Here is a 26,481-nt window from a genome sequence, read left to right as displayed (position 1 = left end):
GATTATATGTTTGGTGGGTGTGTGGTAAAGACATGATTGTACGCTTAAACCAGTGCAGGACTTGATTATACACAAGAGTTAAAAGGATAGTACACCAATTTTTTTTTATTCTGTCTACATTTATACACCCTTATATCACTCCAAACCTATATAACTCTTTTTCCTTGGAACACAAAATAATATATTCTGAAGAATGTTTATGCTGCTCTTTTCCATGGAGCTGTCAAGCTCCAAAAATGAGAAACAAGGCCTTCAGAACGAAATTTAAGCTGTTATTTATTGAAAATCCTCCCCTGCATAGTAGCTCTCAGTCTCATTTGTGTTTCCTTATATTCAATATGTGATGGGTATTGATATAAATTTCCCGATATGATACGATTCGATTCACAAGCTCTTGATTCCTATCTGAATTCAATTCGACATTGATTCATATGGGTACATTTCTTTTACAATGTGCATTTTGGTACATTTCGAAAATGAACATTTTACAAGATACATTTTACAAATCATTCGTTTTTCATGAAATTGGCCACATTTTAGCTTTTCAAACATTTTCAAATTCAGTCTATTCCATCAATTAATGTCTTGTAATTCAATATATTACATTGCATATATATTTTTGTTAATTTTTTTTTAGCTTTACTTGCATTACTTGTACTATTTACAAGTATTTACATTAATATGTAGAACATGTGCTTAATCCGTACTGTCTCTTTAAGACTAGCGGTATCAGCCAGTGGGCGCATAAAACGAGAAGACTTGCGTAATGTCTTAAGCGCATACATGAGTGATTACAATTAAATTATTATTTTTCTGTTGTTTTTAATTAACAGCTGACTATAAAAACAGAAATGGTCTAAAAGGAGACATTATTCAATGACATGTATCTTGTTTTCAAAAATTATGTTAATTTTCAGTTTTTTTACTTAGATATTGGCCTGTTCCTCACACAAAACTATTGTATGCCTACAGAAGACTTGGAATATAGTGCCCTATGCCTATGGTGCTTTTTTGTCCTTTTTAAAGCTTGACAGCCCTTGGTTACTTCAAGATTTCATTTTATTGGAAAGAGCAGCATGAACTTTTTCAAAACATCGCTTCGTATTCCACAGAAGAAAGGAAAGTCATATAGGTTTGAAATGAGTGTGAGGGTGAGTACATGATGACAGAACTTACATTTTTGGATGATCCGTTCCTTTAATATGATATTTCCTTTGACCCATGTCATTTCCAAGTTTGTTTTCCGCCACCCTGAGGTGCCAAAATGACAAAACCTTCACCTATTTGATGTCTGCTTTGTGCTTTTTTTGGCCATGAGTACAAAATGGCAATGCAGTTTTTCAGACCTGTACTTGCCTAACGATTTCTATAAATGCTGAGAAAACAGGAGCTAAGAGCTCATAGCCGAATTAAAGAGAATGAAAGAGTGGCCTTGATTGAGAGCCTGTAGATTTAGATGCATGAGTCAGAGTGCTGCAGGCAGACTGTTTTTGGCAGACTGAATGGAGACGAGTGGCGAGAGGTGAGTTCTGGTCATTTTGGCAGCACAACAGGGGTGCGTTTGCCTGCCTGACCCCCCACAACATGCTGCAAATTGAGGCAAATTTGAGGCAGTTCTGAGAATCCTACTTTTTTAAACAGCCGTCCAAAAGTGTTTTCATCTTTCTTCTGTAAAATGGCCAAAACCAAAGAAAAAGTCAATAGGGATGTGGCTCTTTATTAAGGGGAAAAGCAAAATAAATATCTGTTTAATAATTTAATGCATGATCCATCACATGCTGCATGTAAGGGGTAATGCATAGTCAGCCAGTCATTATTGCCCCCCAAAAAAAAGGTAACTCAGAACCATGACACAAACCACAAGGGTCTTGTATTCTCCTAAAGAGGTTTGTTTAGGAATAATGACTGGCTGGCAATAAATTATTACACTTATTACACGGCTACTAACCAAAGAAATAAATACATGAAAATGAATTGATTTAAGTGAAATTATTTTATGATCTTAAGAGGAGCTTAAAGTTTCTGCAAAGAAAAATAGTACATTAAAACGTTGAAACCAATTATCACAAACTAAAACAATATCACAATATTAATTTATATATTTTTAATCTGCAATCCAAGTTACTTTTTCTATGGATTAGTTAGCTAACGTATTAAGCTCACATAAATGTCTAAAGCAACGTCTTCCTCTATTTTAAGTTCTCTTTCATTCAACATTTTGCATCTCTTACTTCAAAGTAAGTTCTCTAGAGAGCCGTGTAATAAGCAGATTTAGAGTAATATGGGGTGATTATCACAAAACTTGGACCTATTTAACTCCAAAATCAATAGGAAAAAATAAGATATCTTTTTTTGCATACAGAAAACTAAGCTTATTTTTTAGGACCATTACGGTTATTTTTGTTATTGTGAAATAATTTTTCATGACCGTTATGCACATTTTACCCTCCAATACTCATTACCGCAATGCAGAATTTTTTTTTACATTTAAATTACATCATAGTAGCGACCCCTTTCATTTCTTTTCAGAATCTGAACTTTTCATATGTACCAGTCACTTCTGCACTTATGCTACATAAAATAACCAAATAAGGCCTAAACACATTTGCGTCACAAATCAGCACCACCTTGAGGTCATGTGGTAGAAATATTAATAAAAATAGACAAGTCTTTCAAATAGCACTTAAATAAACAAATCATATATTAAATGAAAGTGTTCATTCTCCAGAATGTGACTGTTCAGTTGATTTTGTTGCCCAATACAACAGTTTGAAAGATTTTCTTAAGAATCAAAAAGTGAATGTGATATTTGTAAGACATCAAATACAGATGTCTTTTTAAGTGCCAATCACTGCTGCTGTAACCCCCAAATAGCTTAAAAATGTATCTGCTTTTACCTTAGGCAGTTTTCTAAAACATGAGCCATTTTTTTACTTGTCTGTGAATGTGTTTGTGTGAATAATGCAATGTTATGTCTTAGACGTCCAGAACATTATACAGGTGAAACTCGAAAAATTAGAATATCGCGCAAAAGTTCATTAATTTCAGTAATTCAACTTAAAAGGTGAAACTAATATATTATATAGACTCATTACAAGCAAAGTAAGATATTTCAAGCCTTTATTTGATATAATTTTGATGATTATGGCTTACAGCTTATGAAAACCCCAAATTCAGAATCTCAGAAAATTAGAATATTGTGAAAAGGTTCAGTATTGTAGGCTCAAAGTGTCACACTCTAATCAGCTAAACACCTGCAAAGGGTTCCTGAGCCTTTAAATGGTCTCTCAGTCTGGTTCAGTTGAATTCACAATCATGGGGAAGACTGCTGACCTGACAGTTGTGCAGAAAACCATCATTGACACCCTCCACAAGGAGGGAAAGCCTCAAAAGGTAATTGCAAAAGAAGTTGGATGTTCTCAAAGTGCTGTATCAAAGCACATTAATAGAAAGTTAAGTGGAAGGGAAAAGTGTGGAAGAAAAAGGTGCACAAGCAGCAGGGATGACCGTAGCCTGGAGAGGATTGTCAGGAAAAGGCCATTCAAATGTGTGGGGAGCTTCACAAGGAGTGGACTGAGGCTGGAGTTACTGCATCAAGAGCCACCACACACAGACGGGTCCTGGACATGGGCTTCAAATGTCAAATGTCTTACCTGGGCTAAAGAAAAAAAGAACTGGTCTGTTGCTCAGTGGTCCAAAGTCCTCTTTTCTGATGAGAGCAAATTTTGCATCTCATTTGGAAACCAAGGTCCCAGAGTCTGGAGGAAGAATGGAGAGGCACACAATCCAAGATGCTTGAAGTCCAGTGTGAAGTTTCCACAGTCTGTGTTGGTTTGGGGAGCCATGTCATCGGCTGGTGTTGGTCCACTGTGCTTTATTAAGTCCAGAGTCAACGCAGCCGTCTACCGGGACATTTTAGAGCACTTCATGCTTCCTTCAGCAGACAAGCTTTATGGAGATGCTGACTTCATTTTCCAGCAGGACTTGGCACCTGTCCACACTGCCAAAAGTACCAAAACCTGGTTCAATGACCATGGTATTACTGTGCTTGGTTGGCCAGCAAACTCGCCTGACCTGAACCTCATAAAGAATCTATGGGGCATTGCCAAGAGAAAGATGAGAGACATGAGACCAAACAATGCAGAAGAGCTGAAGGCCGCTATTGAAGCATCTTGGTCTTCCATAACACCTCAGCAGTGCCACAGGCTGATAGCATCCATGCCACGCCGCATTGAGGCAGTAATTAATGCAAAAGGGGCCCAAACCAAGTACTGAGTACATATGCATGATTATACTTTTCAGAGGGCCGACATTTCTGTATTTAAAATCCTTTTTTTTTATTGATTTCATGTAATATTCTAATTTTCTGAGATTCTGAATTTGGGGTTTTCATAAGCTGTAAGCCATAATCATCAAAATTATATCAAATAAAGGCTTGAAATATCTTTGCTTGTAATGAGTCTACCGGTATATAATATATTAGTTTCACCTTTTAAGTTGAATAACTGAAATTAATGAACTTTTGCACGATATTCTAATTTTTCGAGTTTCACCTGTATGTTTTAAGCAGGAAATGCATGCAAAACAAAATGTCAGAAATATATGTTATTGACTACTGATGGAAAATTCTGCATCATCACAAAGGGGAGGATCTCCGCTTTCTAATGACATCTAGATTGAGCTTCTAGTCCACTCAGAGGCCGATATATTCAGTGAAAAAATGGGAGTGGTGCTTAAACTGAAAATTAGACAATGTCTATTGACGAGCACATCTGTGATGGCTAAAATGCATTAGAGCGCCAAATACATTTCAAATCTACATTTTGTGATGGATGGTGATAGAGGAAATTTTTTTTACTAGTACTTGCTGCCATATAAAATAAGATATTTTGGAGGTGGAGGGAGTGAAAAGAACCAGCATTACATGCTTGCAAAATTAGGACAGGAAACAAAAATTTAGACCAATTTTTGGCAATTAGTCCACAGTATAATGTGTAAACTGTAATACAGTAAAAAAATTACTGTTGCTGTAATGATCATCAGGGGTAAAATGTGCTGAATTGTCCTGAAAATAATGCCAAAATGCAAAAAATATTCATGGTCTTAAATGTTGGCTTGCAAAATCTAATTTCATAACTTTTTTTTATGTTTTGGGGTTAGGGCTGGGCGATATGACAACATATATAGTGGTGACGATAAAAGTGTCAACTGATTTTGCTATATCGTGTATTTCTTGACATGTAAATATCCATGTGCGCAGCGCAACGCGCGCGTGCATATCTATCAGTGGCCATGCTTCACGTGAGACTGAAACTATAGGCTTGAGCAGGGAATGGTAAAATCTGCACATGCTGGTGTAGCGGCAGATTCACTAGGGCTGAAACGATTAGTCGATGTTATTTTTTACTAAAATTATGTAATAATTTCTTTGTTGTTTTGCTTTGACAATAACTTTCTTGAGGAAAGTTTATAATACTGTTGTTCAACAACATATCAGACCGAAATGTGGCATAATGTGAAATTGAGTAATATGGTAAGGTGATATAAGATATACGTGATATAAGATTTTGGTCATATCGGCCTCCCCTATTTGGGGTTAAATAAGACCAGGATATTTTCTTGAATTGTTTCGTGAAAATCTCCTCATGAGTCAAATATTCATTTGCAGGGTATATGTGTTCTCTTTAGGGCTGGGCAATAAAACAATCTCGATATTTATTGTAATAACAAAAACTCCATTATACCGATGACAAGCTTTTGAGTAATTTTCTATATTTAGCCTGTGTTCTACATCTAGAGTCTAGATGATGTGTTTTTAAAACACAAGCAGTTCGGCTTTCTCAGACTGCCTTGCTAACAATTAGGCTACGCCAGTCAATCCGGGATCTGGATTCGGACCACGGTGACTGGCATAGTCTAATTTTGATGATGGTCACGCCCTCTCATTGTCTTTAGTGAGCAGTGCGACAAAACAACAGTGCTGTGTACAGCAGATCTGATCTTTCTGCACTGTATTCTTGAATTTTTCTCTCAAATACCAAAAACACTTAATTTTTGGCCTGTCCCGCTCTGCATGCATTGCTTCATTTCCCCACATGTGAGTAGACATTACGTTAATGTGGTTCTAGAGCGCCTTTAGACCATAATGTTTTTCCTTCATATTTTAGCTTTATTTATCAGCTTGTTATGAGCCTTTTATAGTAAAACAAATAGATTTCTGTTCTAATTTTGTGAAATTAATCAGATGTCATCATATCTGGCATGGATGACAAGGCAATAAAATTACTAGTTTGTAGCCTAATCTTTCTCACTTTAATGAAAATATAAAAATGGTCCATTCAGACTTTTACATTTTCAAAATTTTCTCTCAGGGGATACCCCTGAATCCCCATTCAGTAACATTCCTCAGTCAAAAGGCTTCTATGCCCCCATACTTGGGTATCTGATCTGAATGTAACAAAAAATTTAAATATGTCAATGTAAAAATGATATGCTGTCATTATGCTTCAAAACGAACAGATGATCTTTTAACATTCATATCCAACTTCAATTGATTGATAAACTCTATAAAATATTTTGATAGAAGATCCCTCAGACACCACTGCTTTAGCTGTTTTGTAAAGACTATTTAAACTGTTTAGGACTTTTTTTTCTTCTTCTGCCAATTTGGAAATTCAAAAAAATGTGCAATGAGCAAATGTGAATGTATATTGTGATAAATATCGATATCGAACGATATAAAAAAAAGAATATTGTGATAATATTTCTGGCCATATCGCCCAGCCCTAGTTATCCATGTGCAGACATGTGTTTGCTTGATGCGTACAGACCTTGCTACGTGAGTCCACATTGAGCAGACATACTCCGCACGCCAGCTCTTTGGCATTCTTAATGCCATGCCTCAGTATACAGGATGAGAAGTCCAGCGAGCTCTCGTCCGGCTAAAGAAAGAAACACACACACACACACACACACACACACACACACACACACACACACACACACACACAGAGAGCATGAAGGCTGCTCTTAAAAAGCGATCGTTACTATCCCATCCTCCACACAATCCCCTGGCTGTCAGTCAAACCTCAGATCACAGGGGCCACTGAGCCAACAAATCAACATCACAGCAGTTGATTGGCCCTGCAGATCAATGCATCAGCTACAAATCTACCCAAACCAGCAGACTCAGAGCCGGCACATTCATTTTCATTATGCTTCAGAGCTTTTTTAAAGTTTTCAGGTGCTTTTTCGCAGTGTGCAAGACTACATTCTCAGAAGCTGACATTAACTGATGGCAAAACTCTACAGTAGCAATATTATCAGCTGACATTGATATTCTCTCAGGAGTACACTGCAAGAAAAAACTCTGTTATACACAGAAACCACAGTTTGGTCTAATTTTTCTGATTTTTTCAAATGACCCCAAGACTCATTATTCTATTCTACTGGAGAATATTCTAGATAAATATGTCAGTATAGAGACAGAACTGTCATTGTATAGTTTATCCGGTAAAACTTCATAATAACTTTCATCAATAACATTAAAGTGTCATTTCACCAAAGAGAATTGCAAAAATAATGTGTTTTCAAAGAATTTTCCCAACAACTCCCCTGTCTGCCATTGGATATACACTAATGAGCAAAAAAAATTTTAAGCAAATAATGTTGTTCATCTCCTAACAAGGCCACATGTCAAGGTCTAGGTAGATTAGATGGTGATCGAACAATCAGTTCTCGTAGACACCGTGTTGAATGCAGGAGAAATGGACAGGAGTAAAGACCTGAGCAACTTTGCCAAGGGCCAAATTGCTATGGCCAGATAACTGGGTCAGAGCACCTCTGAAACACCAAGAATTGTGGGCTGATTCTGGTCAGCAGTGGTAAGTACCTACCAACAGTGGTCTGAGGAGGGACAAAACCCACAATCCGGCGACAGGGTGTTGGACGCCCAAGGCTCATCGATGCGCGAGGGCAACTAAGGCTATCCAGTCAGGTCCAGAACATTTGAATGATGGTTACAGGGGGAATGTCACGACACACAGTGCATAACACCCTAATGCATATGGGCCTGCATAGGTGCAGACTGGTCATAGTGCTCAGGATGACCCCTGTCCACAATCAAAAGCGCCTACAATGGGCAACAAGTGTCATAACTGGACCTTTGAGCAGTGGAAGAAGGTTGTCTGATCCAATTAGTCTTGTTTTCTTTAAATAACATGGACGGCCATGTACGTGTGTGCTGTTTACCTGGGGAAGTGATGGCACCAAGATGCCCTGTGGGAAGCCGGCAAAATGGTGGAGGGAGTGTGATCCTCTGGGCAATGTTCTGTAGGGAAACCCTGGGTCCAGCCATTCATGTGGACACCAATTTGACAAGTGCCACCTACTTAAACATCGCTGCAGACCAGTTACACCCCTTTGTGGCAATGGTATTCCCTGATGGCAGTGGCCTCTTTCAGCAGGGTAATGTGCCCTGCCACACTGCACACAGTGTTCGGGAATGGTTTGAGAAACATGATGCAGGTGTTGTCCTGGCATCCCAATTCCCCAGATCTCAATGCGATTGAGCACCTGCTGGATATGCTGGACCAACAAGTCCGATCCATGCCGGCTCCACCTCGCAACTTACAGGACTTGAAGGATCTGCTGCTAATGTTTTGGTGCCAGATACCACAGCACACCTTCAGGGGTTTTGGCGGCACACAGAGGACCAACAGCATATTAGGCAGATGGTCGTCATTTTTTGGCTCTTCCATGTAGATCCACCCCAAACTTACACAACTGGTTGAGTCAATATTGCCATGGTGGTCTGGATGAGATTCTCAAACAATCAGTGCAATATTTAACAGCCCAACAGAGCCACAGTGTTTACACTTTTTGGCTACAAAAAGGTATCAACCTACAGTATGAATGGAGTAATTATAGCTGTGTATGCAAATTAAGCTAGGATAGAACAAAAATATTTGGCATTTGCCATAACATTGACACTGTTATGACTTAAGTGCTCATTGTTTAATTATGTAATACAAGTATGTATTTCCCTAACATTGGAGCTAGAAGCTTATGTAACTTTGTGTTTTTACGAGCTGCGTCAGTAGAGGGCAGCCAGTACAGCTAAATACGTTTTTTTACAGCTAAAAAAACTCATTTTCACCATTTAGTTTATAAAAAGTAAACTCACAGTGAGATTAGCCAGTGACATGAAGCCCATCAGGTTGTTCCACACACGGCTGATATCTTTAAGCAGCTCTTGTAGTTTTTCGGAGCAAACAGCAGTGGCTTTGATACCCAGCTCCACACGCTTGGTCACACGATACACTTCCACCACACCTGACAAAGGCAAAAAAAAAAGACAGCATCTCTGTCATAAACCTTTCCGAAAGCATGGAGAACACAGCCATGGCAAACAAAACCACAATGTGAATAAATATATCAAAAGATAGGAAGTTAACAATTATCATGATTACCGTAGTACATAAGAAATTGCCTATGGTGGCTATTCATTACAGCAGCCAACTCAAAATGGCAAAATTAAAACACGTCTTCCAAATATGCAAAAAAAGTATATTAAGTATATTAAGATAACCAGACAGTAAAAACCAAGACTGAAGACTGCAGGGCCACATGAAGAGTTGGTTCGTATGTGGATGAAGTAAAAGACATTGTGAGATGTGGATGCGCTTTAATGTTGATCTGATTTCCGTTTGACTGTTATCTGTTATGGTGGTTAAGGGTAAGAGTGAAAATGGTCTCTGATCAGTAAATAAGAAAGGCAATGACAGGTCTTGTAGTCAAGGTCTCACCCAGCAGGTACTCCATCCCTTGTGCTGATTGGATGACCTCTGTGCACACTGAGGAACAGCTGATGCCATTAAGGGTGTTATTAGCAGTGGTGATCACCTGAAAGGAAAAGAAAGAAAAAGTGTAAAATAAAGATTTAAAGGGGCTATATTCTACACTTTTGTGGCATTTTTAAATGCACTTCTAATGTTAGTCAAGTTTTTTTTTCTTCACCCAAATCAGGCATAATTTAGTTTTACATTAGAATTTTCCATCCTCTCACTGACCTGGCCGGTTTATGCTACTGTGCCTTTAAGAATGTTACATGCAAATAATCTCTACAATTATTGTTTTTGCAAGTGTTTCTAAGAAACAACAGTCACTCTAAATTGCTGAATATGAATTTATATGTAAATAAGGGTAGTCATAGGATAATGTACTCGTGATTATGAATAGAGATCAACCCTTGTTGATGTTTTTTTTGTTTGTTATGTCTGATAACCGCTATTCTTTACACACTCTCCAGACGGCGGCATACTGTATGTTGATGAATTTTGACCCGAGCATAACAGATTAAGCAGAAAAGTGTAAATATCGGTTGAAAGCATTGGTACAACTGATCATCTGTCAATCTCTAATTGTGAAGTCATAAATATGACTTCTGAATGAAGTATGATTTCTGAATGACCCATATTTGAAGCTTAGTTTTCAGTGGACTGGATCAACTAAGGAGGAAGCTTAGTGTTGAGAATATAAGAGTATGGCCAGAAGTATACTTTACACAAGTATATATATATATACGCAAATAATTGGCAAATGCACTGGCAAGTGTGTGGTCAAGGATACTTAAAAGAATAGTTCTCCAAAAATGAAAATTCTCTCATAATTTACTCACTTTCATGCCATCCCAGATATGGAAGACTTTCTTTCTTCTGCAGAACCCAAACAAAGATTTTTAGAAAAATATCTCAGCTCTGTAGGTCCTTTCAGAGCAAGTGAATGGTGACCAGACCTTTGAATCGCCAAAAATCACCTTAAGGCAGCATAAAAGCAATCCATATGACTCCAGTGGTTTAATATATGTCTTCTGAAGATATACAATCACCATGGGTGAGAAACAGATAAATATTTAAATCCTTTTTTATTTACTATAAAACCACTTTCACTTTCAGAATGTGAAAGAATGTAAAAGTGGAGAATCTTTTTTAATAATTACTTAAATATTCACCTGTTTCTCATTCATACTTATCATATCACTTCTGAAGATCTGGATTTAACCACTGGAGTCATATGGATTACTTTTATGCTGCCTTTATGTGCTTTTTGGACCTTTAAAATTCTGCCCTCCATTCACAGACATCTTTGACCGCTTGACATGTATCTCACGCCACTTTTAAAAGATGCGGTTTCAAGTTACAACTCTGAAAAGGAGAAGCTATTCTCCATCATTCAGCTACTGCCTCGTGCTGTTTGGAGCACAAACGCATAATGGACACGTTCTTTTGCTCACCTGTGCTATTTTTAATTGTTGGTGTATGGAAACATGCACTGGATGGACGTCTTTTACCATTTAGATGCATTTCCGGAGATGTGCGTTTCAGTGCAGGATGATACTGGAAACTGGATGTGTGTGCTTCTAGTTCGCACTGTGCTTCGTACTATGTAAGTGCTTCATGTGGATGTGTCTTCAGTGTATTTCTGCGTGAATTTCATGTTTTCCGGTTATCAGCGTGGATTGCTTGTGAACCAATTATAAAACAATTCAAGCTTTGCAAAGGAACTATAATTGAAGGATGGGCAGTTAAAAACAATTGGACTCGATGCAAAACAGTTTTTGATAGTTTAAGGTGTCGTCACCTGTTTACACCAGGCGCATCCATTGACCCGACGTAGCGGCTTGAGGCTGTCTGGCATGTCGACACAAACTTTCGAAACCATTTATTTGTGTTGTTGGCAGTAGTAGCCAGCGCATGCAATACAAAATGGAATGGGACATCTATTTACTGTCATCGCGCCGCGCCACAACGGATGCTTCCATGGTAGACAGCATCATTGATTATAATAGTTTCTATTGCTTTTGAAGCAACCGGTAGACAGGGTGTAAGTGTTAACAGTTGTGCTTGAGATGAACAGTTTAATACATTCAGATACAATGTGTTGGATGTGTGTTATGTGTAAACCCTGAAATTTTGTTTTATAATGTTGTGGAGCGTGTTCATTCTCTTCAGATTGAGTTTAAAATATGGCGGAATTTGAGGGGCTGCACGACGTTAGACAATCATAATAGTGGGCGTTTACATTGAAGTTTAAAGGAGGTGCTTATGCTAAAACCGAGTGTTTCAGACAGAGGGCCAGAGACAGGGCTGAGCATAGATGAAGATGGTTTATGCTAACGCTCGCTATAGCGTCCCTTGAGACAATTCTAATAATTCAACACACTTGCATTGCGTTATGAATTAAGCTCCAAAACATTTCGGAATGCAGAGAAATCAAAAGAAATCAAGCTTGCATAGCTAAAATCATTTACATTAACATACAGGCTAATGTATGTTTCAGGCCAATGTCTACATAGTACATTAAATGCGCAAGCAAAATCCTGTTTTCCACTTTAAGATTATCCAGGAACTGAACTGATAAAGCCTTAAAGTGTATGCAGACCTCTTTATGAATGTATGAGTGTGGAGGTGTATATTACCTGCAGAGCGCTCTCCAAACATCTCTGCCATTCGTACGCATATCGCTCACTCTCCTGCCAGCAGTGTTGGATGGGAGACAGTGGGACAGGCAGTGAAAGACAGACACAGAAAGATTAAACAGAATGTGAGCTTTGTTCATTTAAAACCTCAGGCTGTATTCAGCAGTGAGAACCTTTCTGTGTCAGTTCTTCCAGCTCAAATAGAATGCATGTACCTGGGATGGGAGGAAAGAAAAATATATAGAGAGGGAGAGAGAGAGAGAGAGAGAGCGCGCGAGCGAGCTACTGACCTCCACCTCTCCTGTGAGGTCCTTGTACTTGTCGCGGATAATCGGCAATGCTGGTTTTTCATTTAGGGTGTTTGAACGGTCTCTGAAGGGCTGCTCAGGGGCAGGAGAGGGTATGACGTGGCCGATTTCTTTCTCTCCCAGACTGTGGCTACGTTTATGAGAACCTTTACACAAATAAAGAGATATAGGGGGGTCTTCAGGATGCTGGCTTGGTGTTTTTCAATGGCAATGATATACATTGGCACCCAAAAAGTCCTTGGGACACTTTAGGACACTTGATACACACTTACATTTTTGCTGCTTTTAGTCCATATCTGTAAGCTTTAAGGTCGTCTATATGCTAGTGTACTTCTGAACGTTGACAAAATTTGTTTTCAGAAGATAAAAGCATTTAAAATCTGCTATCTCTCTCTTCCGGCTAAAAAGACTCATATGTAACATAACGTCACATAGACGTTGAGAAACCTTGTCCAATCAAATGCTTTTAGAATGAGGATGTACCCTCCCTCTTCAACTGTTCAGCGCCTCTGGCTGTATTCTAACTGCCGCTGATTATACTTTCGCAGGGCACTTCGAATGGAGCACAATCCCTGCTGTAGGGTCATTCCTAACAACATTTCCAATAAGATTTGTTTGAAAAATTTGTTCTGATTGAAAATAATCACGATCACTTCTAAATGGGCCAACACTGGAGCTGGACACAAGGAAAGTTGCTGGAGTTTATGTTTATTTTTTGTGCAGCCAGAGATTTTTTGGGATGTACAGGTTGAGTAAGTGTTCTTTATTCTTTAGTGATTAGTGTATTGTGATTCAAAACATGTGATGTGCTGTGTGCGTTTGTGGGCTGGTTATGGATTAATGTTGTCAGTTAGATCATTGTTCAGTTCTCAAGTCTTTGGTAAGTGGCTCTGACATGAAAAGTATGCTGGAAAGGTGTATGTGTGTGTGTGACTGTAAACTAAAGCCTATTGGCTTTTTTAAAAAATGGGGTGAGTAATTCGGCATGTCCATTAGAAAATACATCAAATCACCAAATTGAACTGTGGTTGTCAAGGCATTTAACAGGGATTGAAACAATTTCTGAATGTCACTGTATGAAATTCAAAATTTCAAAGCAAGCGGAGTCTGCAAACAAATGTATTTTTGTATTGCACTTTTGTTGTTTCCTTCTGGCCCAATATAGTGAATGCTATGAAAATATAAAGCTATCATTGATATTAAATAACCATTAAATCTGTATATGATAATTTGGAGTGATCATGCACAAAAACACTTAACTGAATTCAAGAATGATTTTGGATGGAAAAGAATATATTTTTAAAACCATTGATTGTAAAGAGTTAAGTCTATCTGCATTTAAAGTGTATCTTAAGTACTATTATACTGTAAGTTAGACAGAATGAAAAGACTTTATTTATTTAAAATAAACGGCACTTGGTATGACATTTTTATCTAATGCAAAGTCAGCCATACATTTTGAAGTGTGGTTTAAGTATTTTTGGGGCCACTGTATACATTTAATCTATGAGCCTAACTGTTTATCCTGAATTGTTATTGAACATTTCCAAAGCACTTAAATTGTCATCGCTAATCCACATGGACCAGAAAAAACCCCCACAAATATCTAATTTGCAACAAATGATAATTATGTGCACAACAATGGCATGGTAATATAGACATGCATTATTCATCAGGCATCACACAGTCAATCACACATGTGTGACAGAGATGTCATTCCACTGGAAGTCGGACAGCAGTGTGGCAAGCTCATGCTACACAGCGACAAATAATCACACCCCCCGCTGGGAAACACATTGATCTCCGCTGTGGTTTCAGGCTCTAACAGTGCTAATCTATTCCTACAAAAACACGACTCCTCATATAAACTTATAGATGGCTGGTGCAGAAGTAAACCCCTTTTTGTTCACACAAATGAAATTTAGCAGCTGTGGGTGGGAATCAATAAGAAGTAAATAAGCCTTTATGTTGCTGAGTAAGAGCTAATACATTATGCGTGTGGCGGATGGCAAGAATGAAAAGAGAAAGGGAGAAATTGAGGGATTTGATTAGGGATTTGGGTGGCAGTGTTCATCTATTGACGTTGTTGAATGCTTCAAACACTTCACTGCCATCTGTTGACGTTCAGCGAGAATGCCACTGTGTAACTACACTGGGTTTGTGAATCATGTCAGATTGATGATTATGCAGTCCAAACAAGCCAACACAAAGTGCAATGGTCTGGTCACAGAAGTTAATATCCCACTAATTTTTGGTATATTCTCCTGCTGAAGCAAACAGTCTGCATTTTTTCAACTGTTCAAAAACGGAAAACCTGGTGAAGACATATACTACCCCAAGATCATAAGGGGAAATTCCACCAATCTGAGAATCAAAGAAAACAAACTGTGGCAAAAGAGCTCTGCAGTGTCCGCCCACTTCCATAATGCACTGCGAATGACGCAATCAAGTCAGCATCCCAACACTCTCAAAGTACTAATGTTTAATATATGCACTCATTGAGCAATTTATTGGGAACACTATTGACCTAATAAAGTGACCGGCATGGTAATCTGCTGTTGTAGCCCATCCGCCTCAAGGTTCAATTTTTTGTGCATTCTGAGTTACTATTCTTCTCACTACTATTGTACAGTGTGGTTACCTGAGTTACCATAACCTTTCTGTCAGCTAGAACCAGTCTGGTTATTTTCCATTGACATCTCTCATCAACAAGGCATTTCCATCTGCAGAACTGCCACTCACTGGATGTGTTTTGTTTTTGGCACCATTCAGAGTAAACTCTAGAGACTGTTGTGTGTGAAAATCCCAGGAGATCAACAGTTACAGAAATACTCAAACCAGCATGTATGGCACCAACAATCATGCCACGGTAGAAATTAATGAGATAAAAAAATGTCCCCATTCTGATGATTGATGTGAACATTAACTGAAGCTCCTGACCCGTATCTGCATGATTTTCTACATTGCACTGCTGCCATACGATTGGCTGATTAGATAATTGCATGAATATGTATACAGGTGTAACTAATTAAGTGTTTAGAGAGTGTATCTGACTATTTAGCAAGATCCTTTAAAAAAATAATTTCTATGCTCAACAATTAAAAATCAACAGTTTCATATATTTACATTGTTTTTTAATTAAATTCTATCATTAGCAATGCTTCATGGGATTCTAGTTCATTTGCTCATTAAATACGTTATGTACAGTCTGTAGTACCTTTGTCTTTTTGTCTGATTTTCTTATAACTTTTTGATTTAAATTAAAGGTTATAATGATGTGATTAGTCCCAGAGTTGGTTGGTTTAGTTCATGGCTTAGAAGAACGCTTTTAAGAAGTACTTTATGAAATCCCTAGTGAAAAAGTAAATGGTAAAATTACTTCCGGAACTGAAACGCCTGGAAAATAGTGGGTGGGCACAGTTGCGCACTATTAGATACTTGTCTGCTTATGACTTTTATTTTTTTAAGTATTGCCAAAGACAGTATAGGTGGTATACTTCTATGGTGGCTGTAGAAATGGAAGTCCTGCCTTTCAGTAAAAAATAGATATGTCATCTTTTTGCTAGAAATTTTCTGTTTTGTTTTTCTACTCTACAACACCATAGGAGGACCAAACTTAAAACGAGACTTTTAAAGTGATCTAAGCTAAATAAGAAAAATGTATGATACCGTTATTATTAGTTTTATAGCTAATTTGACATGTGTTGTTGAAATATAAGCTTGAAAAACTCACGCTAACTTGCTCACAAAATATTGTAATGGCACTTACCCTGCACAGACAAGTCAAAGGTGGCGAGCTCATTTTTGATCATCTCCTCACTGGATTTCACTTTGGGCTGCGTGCTGGCCTTCAGGAAGTCAGACTTGCCAAATTTGGGCTTGTCGCCCTGGAAGGCTCCAAACTCATCTGTCATTTCGCCCTGGTTGCCCTCCCAGCATGCTTCTGTGTTACCAGGAGGGGAGTCAGATTTCTCAGAAACTGTGCTGGCAAAGTCACCAAAGTCATCGTTGTTGTCATGTCCAGACTGCTCAATGGAGCCAAAGTCTGCGAAGGCTTCAAATCTGCTCTCAGTGAAGGTGCCACTGTCTTCGATTGGGAAGGTGGTCACCTTGGCAACCATGGTGTGGGTGATGTTCTCTGAGCTTCCGAAAGATGTCTCCTTTCTGGGGACCATGGCTGAAGATGGAAGTCCATCTAGAGACTCTGCCTGAAGCTTCTTACCTTGACCAGATGAGAGATCTTCCTTGTCCGACCAGTCATAGCTGCCCAGACTGCTGACAGTTGATGTGCCAAAGGGGTCAAATTTCAAATCATCAGCCTCTGTAATGACAAGATGGAACACTCCATTCAAATAAAGAAGCATGCTGTCTCTTACCACAGGAAACTAATTTGCCACGTGCCTAAACTAGAAAAATTGCATTTGCAGCAGTGCACTTACAATGTAAGGCTATGGGGCAAGGCATTCTGGGGGGATTAAAAGTAGAAATGTGAAACTTCTACCTTGCAAAATTTTGCTATTTGAGTTGTAAATGTACTTTTAGCAGTTGGACTACTGTTCTATGTGCATTAACTTCTGATTATGTGTTATTCGTGTGTTTGGATTTTTCTGTATGTAAATAGTCCTTTTCAGCTAACTTTGCACATATCATGTAAAGGTTATCATGTTTATTTGCTATGAGTGACATGAGTGATATTGTATATAACTTGTACATAAGGTTACAAGGTGATTTAATCACACTGGTGTCAAGTGAACATGTATAGTATTTTAGGTTTTTTAGCTAAACTTTTGAAACAGTATGCATTTTAACATGTATCCCTCAGTCTTGCCACATTGACTTCCATTGTAAGTATACTACAGTACAGAAAATAAAACTGCAACAGAGGAACTTTTCTAAATTACTTTGTGGCTATCGACAGCTTGCAACAAATGCTATCATTAAAGCTTAACTATTATAGAACATTCAGATAACAGAGGACAGAACAGATCTCTAATTTTCTAGAAAAGATGGGCAAAGGGCCACTGAGCTTCTCTAGTTATTGGCTATATCCAAACTAGTTGTGAGTTAGGCTTGCCTTTTTTATGCAATTTTTTCAATTAATATTCAACATACTGTTCACCAAAAGCCCTCCCTAATGTAAATTCAACCATGTTTTCTGACTAATGAATGAGGTCAAAATTGTGTTGTTTTGATGTACACCTAGAAAGGGCTCAACTACCATAGATGTAAACATGCTCATTTTTATTCATGCTCTTTCCCTTTTTGAGTCCTGTGTTAGGACGATTAGCATGTTTTTAATGCTTTAATGACACATTCTAGGATGACTCAGTCCGAGTGTCTCAAGAGGTCCTTGTTAATGATGAATTATTCCTGGTATCCGTCATACGACGGAGCCCCGGTGCTCCATCTCTGCACTTTGAACAAGCTTTATACTTGTATCTTATGTGTAAATGAACAAAAACACAATAACAAAAGAGTAAAAATAATGTGTTTAGAGTGCTTTGTTAAATATGTGTTATTATAATAATTTTTGAAAGTGTTTTGTTTGTTTCAACTTTATGTCCAACATTCTATATATTAAATGTATTAGTTTTTCTAAAATGAATCACTGATTTGAATGATAATCTATATAATGTGTCTGTGACTCACCAGAAAATGCTATTTTCTTCATTTCACTTTAGAGTGTCAACATACAATCATTCACACTCCCATACAATCATCCAAATTGACAGACCGATATAAGAACTGCAGAGTTGTATTGTACTGCGCTCTTTGAAGCTACCGCTTGATCTTTTTTCAAATAAAGAAGAATTATAGACCGGCTTTAGGAACTGGTCTCATTTTGAGATCATGGCAAAAGAGAAAAAACCATACAACCAAAATGTTGATGGTTGTTCCCTTTTTTAAAAGTAAAAATGGACCCTGTACTTTCTTAATGCATGTCCAGTGGCTAACTGTGAATGATTAATTGATGTATGTTATTCTGCATACAGGTCTGGCTCAATTTTGGGTACGTTATGCCCACTTTCACCATCCAGTCAATCCCTGATAGATAAATAAGGTCCTGCCTTACCTTTTATCATTGAATATTCAAATTTACTCAGAAAAACACCAAATTACGCAAGTTAAATGGTTTGCAAAGATTTCACACTAGGGATGGGTATTGATTTCCAGATTCGATTCAATTCTGATTCACAAGCTCTCAATTCGATTTCTATTCAAATGGGTATTTCAGTTATAATGTCCCTTTTTCTTATATATGAAAGAAATTATCTCCCAGCTAATGCTGTTAATTACACAGGAGACCTTCTGACTAGGTACATTACAAAAATATTAATTTGACAAATGATAATTTATTAGTTTTTCATCATTTTGGCTTTTTAAAAATACACAAATCCATATATTCAATCAATAAATTATATATATTAAATTATATATAAAAATGTTTATAACATGTTTATTGTTTACATGTAGAATTTGAACTACTTACAGGTATTTCACATTGATTTGTTGAACAGGTGATTAAAAACCAATACAGTCTCTTTAAGGAAACCGGCATTTCTTTAAAAAGCATCTGTACATGAGCACATTTTAATGAGAGACTTGAATGGCATTATCTCATCTGTGCCATGCATGATTAGAATTAAATGTTTATTTTTGTTGCTCTTGTTCAACAAATGATTGTAGAGAACAGAAAGGGTATTAAAAGAGACATTGTTCAGTGACAAATGGGTCAGGTGGATCTCGACTTTGGACACACATTACACGGAACAACTTTTACTCTCAACGCGCAGTGAAAGGATCTCGCTGTTGAATATTCCACCAATATACTACACAATTACTGGTGAGTGATTTACCAGCCAGTTGCCAAATATGTACATTTTATTCGCATAGTGCAAAAGTGGGTCGCGAATGTGAGTGATTTCCTCTCATTGTGTAGAGGGTTGCTCATAGAGTAAAAGACCAAATCTTGGGATTTAAGAATCGATATCGAGACCATTCAAATGAAGACTGCGATGCAACCGAAAATCTATATTTTGACCCATTCCTATTTCACACTGACTTTAAATTAATAACGACACATCTGAAGTCATTGGGTCTTAATCATAATTATATGAATAATCAAACATGCTATCCGCTACTTCCCTTCTCATAGACGAAAAGTTGAGTAGGACACACCTGTTCATATAATCAATCAGTTTGTGCAATTGACAAGGAGCTAGTGCAGTGTGCTAATCTCATGGCTAAATCTGCTTTGGGTGGCAAGATTGTAGGATGGAGAGAGAAATCAAGACGGCACGAATGTCTGCTGTACCATTGTTCATATTTATTACGACAACATTGGCAGAGAGAGAATGAGAGGTCACAAAATATCATGAAAGATCTGTTGTTACAATAGCTTTGCCAACAATTAAAAAGCTTTTTTTTTTATGCATTATAAGAATACAAGGGCATGCAAGTCAGAAAAGAGAAGAAAAAAACAGGACAGAATCCCAAACCCAGATGCAGAACCCAGCATTGAGAAGGCACATTTACAGATTAAGATCAGATTAGTTCTCATTGGTCAAACACACACTGTATTTGATATATAAAAGGAAAAAGCAACCAGAAAAAAAAGGAAAGTGATATAGAACATTTAAGCAAAGATCAAGGTGATGCTAATATTGACTCTGCATTTTAGAAAAAACCCTTTGAGAACCCAAGAGCTTATTGGGGGAAAATTCTCTGAGTTTTGTGACTTTAAAATTTAGCTAATTTTTCTAATTAATGTCTAAAAGACAGAATAGGTTTACGTCAATTAGACTCAACCGTAACTCCGTTAGGTGCTCAAAGGGTTACAAGAAACCAGATAAATCTATCAGTTTGAGTGAGAAGTAAAGAACAGACAAAAAGAGACAGTACCCTTTTTCTCTCGCCATCCTGTACATCTCGGTAGGAGCTTTTTTTGACCCACGTAAGTCAAAAAAAGTAAACATTTCCATATCAAGGGAAGCAATATTTGCTACATAAATACAAATAATATGCTTTCTGGCATAAATGCTTCAACACAACCAGGAGTATTAATCAAGTCTATCTATATTCAAAATAAATTAGATAATTTTCCTGTAATAAAAATACACTATTAAATTTGCATGTATACATTTCCATTCTTGATAAAAACAACCTATTTTCTAAGTATGCCAGAAAAAAATTTACTTCTACTAATCATTTACTGCAAGTAAATTCTTGTCAATTTCACATATTGAAGGCTGGCACATACTGGAGTGTAAAAAAGCAAAGTTGGAAAGAGTTCCACTATCATGTTTGGTCTCATGTACTGAAACACCTGAAATAAAGTCATGTACTAGTGGAGGAACCATGTTTAGCGGCTCTGGCCTGGAAAAGAGATACTCTAGGGAGGTTAGCTACACATCCAGGGGCGTAGTGCAAGCATTAAGAAACCCAACACTCTGAATCTGCTACAATATTTATGCTTGGGCTCTAGAGGTGTCAAGTAACCAAACTAGAAGCTTTTTTATGAGATTTTATAAACAGTGTTTTGAGGAAATTATATTGAGTGAGGCCATACGCTCTTTGAAAACCAGGTGGCCATTTTGAAGAGGGATTCCTGTTTGGAGCATCAGAAAATGTCCCACCTGGTATGAAATATACACGATTATGCTTTCGCAAACTCCGTAAAGAACGCAACTAGGATTCTTACAGACCTCAGACAGAGAAGATGGCATATTTAAATTGACAGGAATGAAAATGAGTCTGTCAGGGCCAAATGTTGTTCAAAATGACATACTTTTCTGCGCCTGGGTGTTGATCGTTCAGTCGATAAAATGTTAAAAATATTCCTTCGCTGCAACTTCAAGAGGCCCAAAAAATTCTGGGAAACATGTTTTGTGAAGATTAGATGTCATTTAAGACCACATATTGAAGAAGCTGAACTTTTATCCCTCTCAACCTAGACACGTCAATTTTGATATGCCATCTACTGTACTGTAGTTAAGATATTTTGCTGCATTCGTGTCACATCGGTATTAGAGTAATCATGAGATGTGAATATACTCAAACTCAGAAATTATTTGTTTTTATGACAACGGCTTATACCACCAAAACAGATCTACAACAAATATTTGTTGTTGATACTTAATTCAATAGAAGTTAAGCTCAATCTCCAGCATTTGTAGCATAAAATTGATTACCACAAAAAAATCATTTCAACTAATCCCTTGCTTATTTAAAAAAAACAATTGTGGGTACAGTGAGGCACTTGCAATGGAAAAAAATAGCCACAGGATTTAAATATTACACATATTAACATGATTTCAGTGTTCTACTTGTTTTTAGTGTGACAAAACCTATAACAAAGTGTACTAGTGTTATGTTGTCATGGCAACAAAGTTGTAATATTGGATATAACTTTACATAGATAATGTTAGAAAGTGATTTTGACACAAAAATCATGTTAACATGTATAATGTTAATGTTTTGTAGCTATACTTTTGAATGTACTTTTGTGTGTATTTTAATGTTCATGGACTGACCCATTCACATCCACTGAATGTGCCTTACTGCAACATTATGCCACAAATTATGTCGATTGAGCTTAAATTGTATTGAACACCCAGAACATTCCTTTAACTCGTAAAGCCGCTGCCATTTTGGTCGTTTTTACATGACGTCACAACAGTCAAGTGTCAGAAGTCGAAGCTTTCAAAAAGTTTCTAACTTCTAATTACTAGTTTGAACTAGTCGGAAACTCGTAATTACAGTCATTTCGGCATGGTGTAAATGCACCATACATCAATCAGGCCCGCTGTTTATAATATTCAGGTCTGGTTGTAGAAATCATCAGGGTCATGGCGAGACCACACAAGTGTGTCGGAACTCTTCCTACAGTGCTTCATATATGGAAACCAGTCTATGTACACAAGAGCTGATATGACGGCTGACGCTGACTGCATGAAATACTGTGACTGTGTTCTCACCATGATACATGAGGAAATGAGTGATGAAGTGTTGCACACACACATTCAGAATGCCTGATATGCACCAGATAACATGAGTAGCAAAGAATGAGAATGCTGAGTGTAAACGAATAATTAATGATTTTAGGACATAAAACATTTTACATAAACAGGCCAATCTATTAAGAGCTACTTGCATTCAAATGAGTGTGTCTACTGAGCACCTTCGAGGGAAAGAGTTTACGAACATGGCAGCCCATGTGCTTTCTGATTTCACTTCGTTGACGGGCATCAGATGCAGCTCGAGTAAAGGGCAGCCAGTTCATGCTTTAATGATATGATTTGGGTTAAGTATAGAAGCGCTGTGTATTTTTTGCTCTTATATGCACTTTGGCACGGCATTGAGGATTCCCCATGCACATGCAAATGTGGATAACAATCATATGCCAGATGAATAACCACATTCAAATAGAGTGTGTCATGATTGTATTAGGATGATTTTAACATCTGGTCTCAATAGCAAAAGAGGGGATATGTTTTAAAGTGGATTCGTGCATTAGTACGGGAAGATTGAGGAGACAAATGTCAAGATCATTCATCATGTTAAGACAAATCAAGTTGACTGCACTGCTCTAAGGAAAATAGCAAAAAATGATTCCCATTAGCATATTCATCTGGCTGTTTACATATTCCATCAGTAATTCTGAAGAGCACAAATAAAAAAACAGAACAAAAAGTAAAACATGCTGGTGCCAGCAGAATTTAAATTAATATTGCTATCTTATGCAATAATCTTTATCGTATTATTTAATCTGCTTCTCAAAGATATAAAAGGATTTAAAATGTGTAAACATTCTAAAATGGAACATTCTAAACTCAAATGGAATGTGAGGTTGGCTTTGATCAGACAAGCAGGAAAAAAAATATTTTTAGCATATTTTAATAAAATCCATATAGATTGCAATCAAAAAACGCATTAAAAAGGATCTTTGCAAAACTAATCCAAATCAGCTTTGTTTATAGTGTAAATTCAAAATAAAATCTGTTTTCGCATTATAGGATTTTTTTTAATAATTATTATTATTATTATATTATCCTTTCAGACGTAATGCGAAGTACTATGTGAAAATATCTACAGCTGTGTCTGAATTCACTCATTTTCAATTACTCTTTCCCCATATAGTGATTTATCCACAATTAATATGTAATAAACAATTAATAAGTAAAATAGTTAGCAGTTTTGGATAAAAAATGTAAATCAATTTGTAAAATTCATGTAAATGCATGTTCCTCATTTGTAAGTCGCTTGAATAAAAGTGTCTGCTAAATTACTTAATGTAAACGTTAACGCAGTAATGCCTCGATGGTGATGTCATTACTATGGCAACTGATGTAGACATACCAGATATTGACTACACTGAACAAACGGATTAAATTTTATCACTTGCAAAATGATAATGTGGACAGTGAGTCCTTAAGATTTTATCTGAAAAACGAATTGGAATTGGGAGTAAACAAAGCTTTATGAACCATTATGAAATGTTTCTGTTGATGTCACAACTAAATCATGGGAATCTGAGGGGAAGCCAACCAATGAGAGATGGCAGCAGTGACAACATGGACAGACAAATTACAGGAGAGAAAACCAAGTCACGAGCTATTTGAATTAAATGCTGCATATAAATGTGCTTTTATAGCTGATAACCTGATAACACTGGGAGTTATTAATACCAGTTATTGTGCTGTAAGCGATAATACTAATTTCTTGAGATTGAAATTCACAAGCACAAGTTTTGACTGGTAAAAAATTATAATACAAATGCTAAATTAAATAAATAACTACAAACTACAATAAATAACAAAGGCTTACAATTGTGCATGATTAAATTGAAAATAGAAATAAATTAAATGGGAAAGAATGGCATGATATGTATCTAATATTTAAGTAACTATAACGCCATACAGAACACAAACACAGTGTTCCATTTGGGCATTGTTGAGCCTTTGAGTGGCCCGAGTACTGGACTTAGTGTGTTTGAGAGAGAGAAAGTGGCAACAGATAAAGTGGGCTGGACTTCACCAGAGCAAGCGTACTAACTCCTCACCTGCAGCAGGGGGTTGATGGGAAGACAAACCAGGGAGATCTAAGGAGCTATCAGACATCACATGCTTCAGATCTCCACCCATGTCCGACAGCTTCATGTCCAGCTGTACTGAGAGCGCATCTTCTGAGTCCTCCTTCCCCACGCTGCTGCCCCCGATAGATGGGAGGTCCAGGGACTTCACAGATGCAGAGTCCTCTTTGGCTTGCTTGAAGGCGGCTACTTTGTCCAACAGGCTCTTGTCAGACGCCCCCAGAGCAGAGCAGAATTTGGAGGACTGGAAATCTGCAAAGTCATCCATGTCGCTCTTGAGCGACGAGATGGAGCCCCCACCATTTTCTTTGTTGTTGTCGTAGGCCAGGCCACCTTCCAGGGAAAGCTGTTTGAAGACGTCGTACTTATCGGCAATGATTTGCTGCCGCTGCTGGGACGTGTCACCCTGGACCTCACTGCCACCCTCTCCAGAGCCAGCCTCGCTTCTCTGGTCTTTAGAGCTCCCGAACGCCAAGAAGTCAGCAAAGTCATCCTGAACTGTCGCCCCAGCAACTTTCCCCACGGCTGGTGTGACTTCTGAGGATGCGGAGGAGCCAAAAAGAGCAAAATCGCCAAAGTCATCGCCCCCTACGGTGGGAGGTTTGGGGACTGCGGTGGGCAGGACCAAAGATGGAGGTGGTGAGGGGAACAGGCTGAGTTTAGAGTCAGCAGTGGAGGTAGGGCCCGGAGAAGCCATTGTGGTGAAAAGGTCCAGATCTGCCATATTGAGAGGATTTCTAGGTTGAGCCAGAGAGGCTGGCTGAGAAATGGACAGTGGTAGAGACTGAGAGGAAGTGAAAGGAGGAGGAAAAGTTGACTGAAACTTGGCCTGGTCTGGTGGGTCTAGTGGAGAGACAGTGTCGGCTGTTTTAAAGTCTGTGAAACCATCATCGGCACTGACAGACTTGAAATCAGCAAATCCCTCCCCTGTGGAAAAACAAAACAAAAACAATTGAAGAGCATGGTGAAATGCATTTCACACTGAAACAACAAAGGATAAAGAACTGGCACAGCACAAAACAAGGTTAGCAATGCTTAACCCAAGCCACACACGGCTGCTGAATTTAAATATAAAGGTGCTAAAATAAAACAAGAATTTCAGTGTAAACTAAAGAAAACTGCAAAAACAGAACACGCCAAATATAAATAGAAGAAACGAATAAAAACACACTTCTGTAATACTGTTACGTACGCAATGTGCGCAAAGGAAATAATTGTCCGATGCATTGCAGTTCCATTGTATTTACTTAATGTGCGTTTTTGCTGAACTTTGGTAGAAACAAACCTCAAAACTCAAGGCATGATAGTTACCTTAAAATGTCTGGGACATTAAATCAGATTTGTTTTTATTCGGGTAGCTAACATGCAGAGTCGACAATTTAACTAAGTTGCTCAGGAAGGTTTTTCACGCTACGATTAGTTTTTTTACGATTAGACCTTTAAAGAGATTGAAGAAAGTTGGCAACTTTAGCACGTCCTTACGTCAAAGTGCGCATTACATCATTCAACACGTAATTGTGTTATGTTATGATTTCCGAGTGGTTATATTTATGAATGCATCACCACATGAAATCACGCTTGTGTAGCTTGCATTCAGATACTTG

At 37.7% G+C, this 26,481-nt stretch overlaps 1 protein-coding gene across 8 annotated transcripts in view; it reads right to left on the bottom strand.

Annotated features, from left to right (window-relative positions):
• The window catches only part of LOC127629690 (synergin gamma-like), a 73,541-nt gene that overhangs the window by 9,109 nt on the left and 37,951 nt on the right, over nucleotides 1–26,481 (bottom strand). For 5 of the 8 annotated variants that reach the window (XM_052106896.1, XM_052106898.1, XM_052106899.1 and 2 more), the window contains 8 exons: nucleotides 24,848–25,804; nucleotides 16,556–17,107; nucleotides 12,769–12,932; nucleotides 12,479–12,532; nucleotides 9,807–9,903; nucleotides 9,185–9,333; nucleotides 6,831–6,941; nucleotides 1,630–1,668 (listed from right to left, as the gene is read on the bottom strand). In XM_052106896.1, coding sequence (XP_051962856.1) covers nucleotides 1,630–1,668; nucleotides 6,831–6,941; nucleotides 9,185–9,333; nucleotides 9,807–9,903; nucleotides 12,479–12,532; nucleotides 12,769–12,932; nucleotides 16,556–17,107; nucleotides 24,848–25,804 — 2,123 coding nt within the window. The remainder of the gene's footprint in view (nucleotides 1–1,629; nucleotides 1,669–6,830; nucleotides 6,942–9,184; nucleotides 9,334–9,806; nucleotides 9,904–12,478; nucleotides 12,533–12,768; nucleotides 12,933–16,555; nucleotides 17,108–24,847; nucleotides 25,805–26,481) is intronic. The other 3 variants (XM_052106897.1, XM_052106904.1, XM_052106903.1) reach the window with 1 other exon arrangement.

The sequence above is a fragment of the Xyrauchen texanus genome, chromosome 36 (assembly GCF_025860055.1).
Source record: "Xyrauchen texanus isolate HMW12.3.18 chromosome 36, RBS_HiC_50CHRs, whole genome shotgun sequence".
In the NCBI taxonomy this organism is placed as follows: domain Eukaryota; kingdom Metazoa; phylum Chordata; class Actinopteri; order Cypriniformes; family Catostomidae; genus Xyrauchen; species Xyrauchen texanus.
The sequence above is the reverse complement of the archived record's forward strand: the minus strand, read 5'-3'. Positions and strand labels throughout refer to the sequence as shown.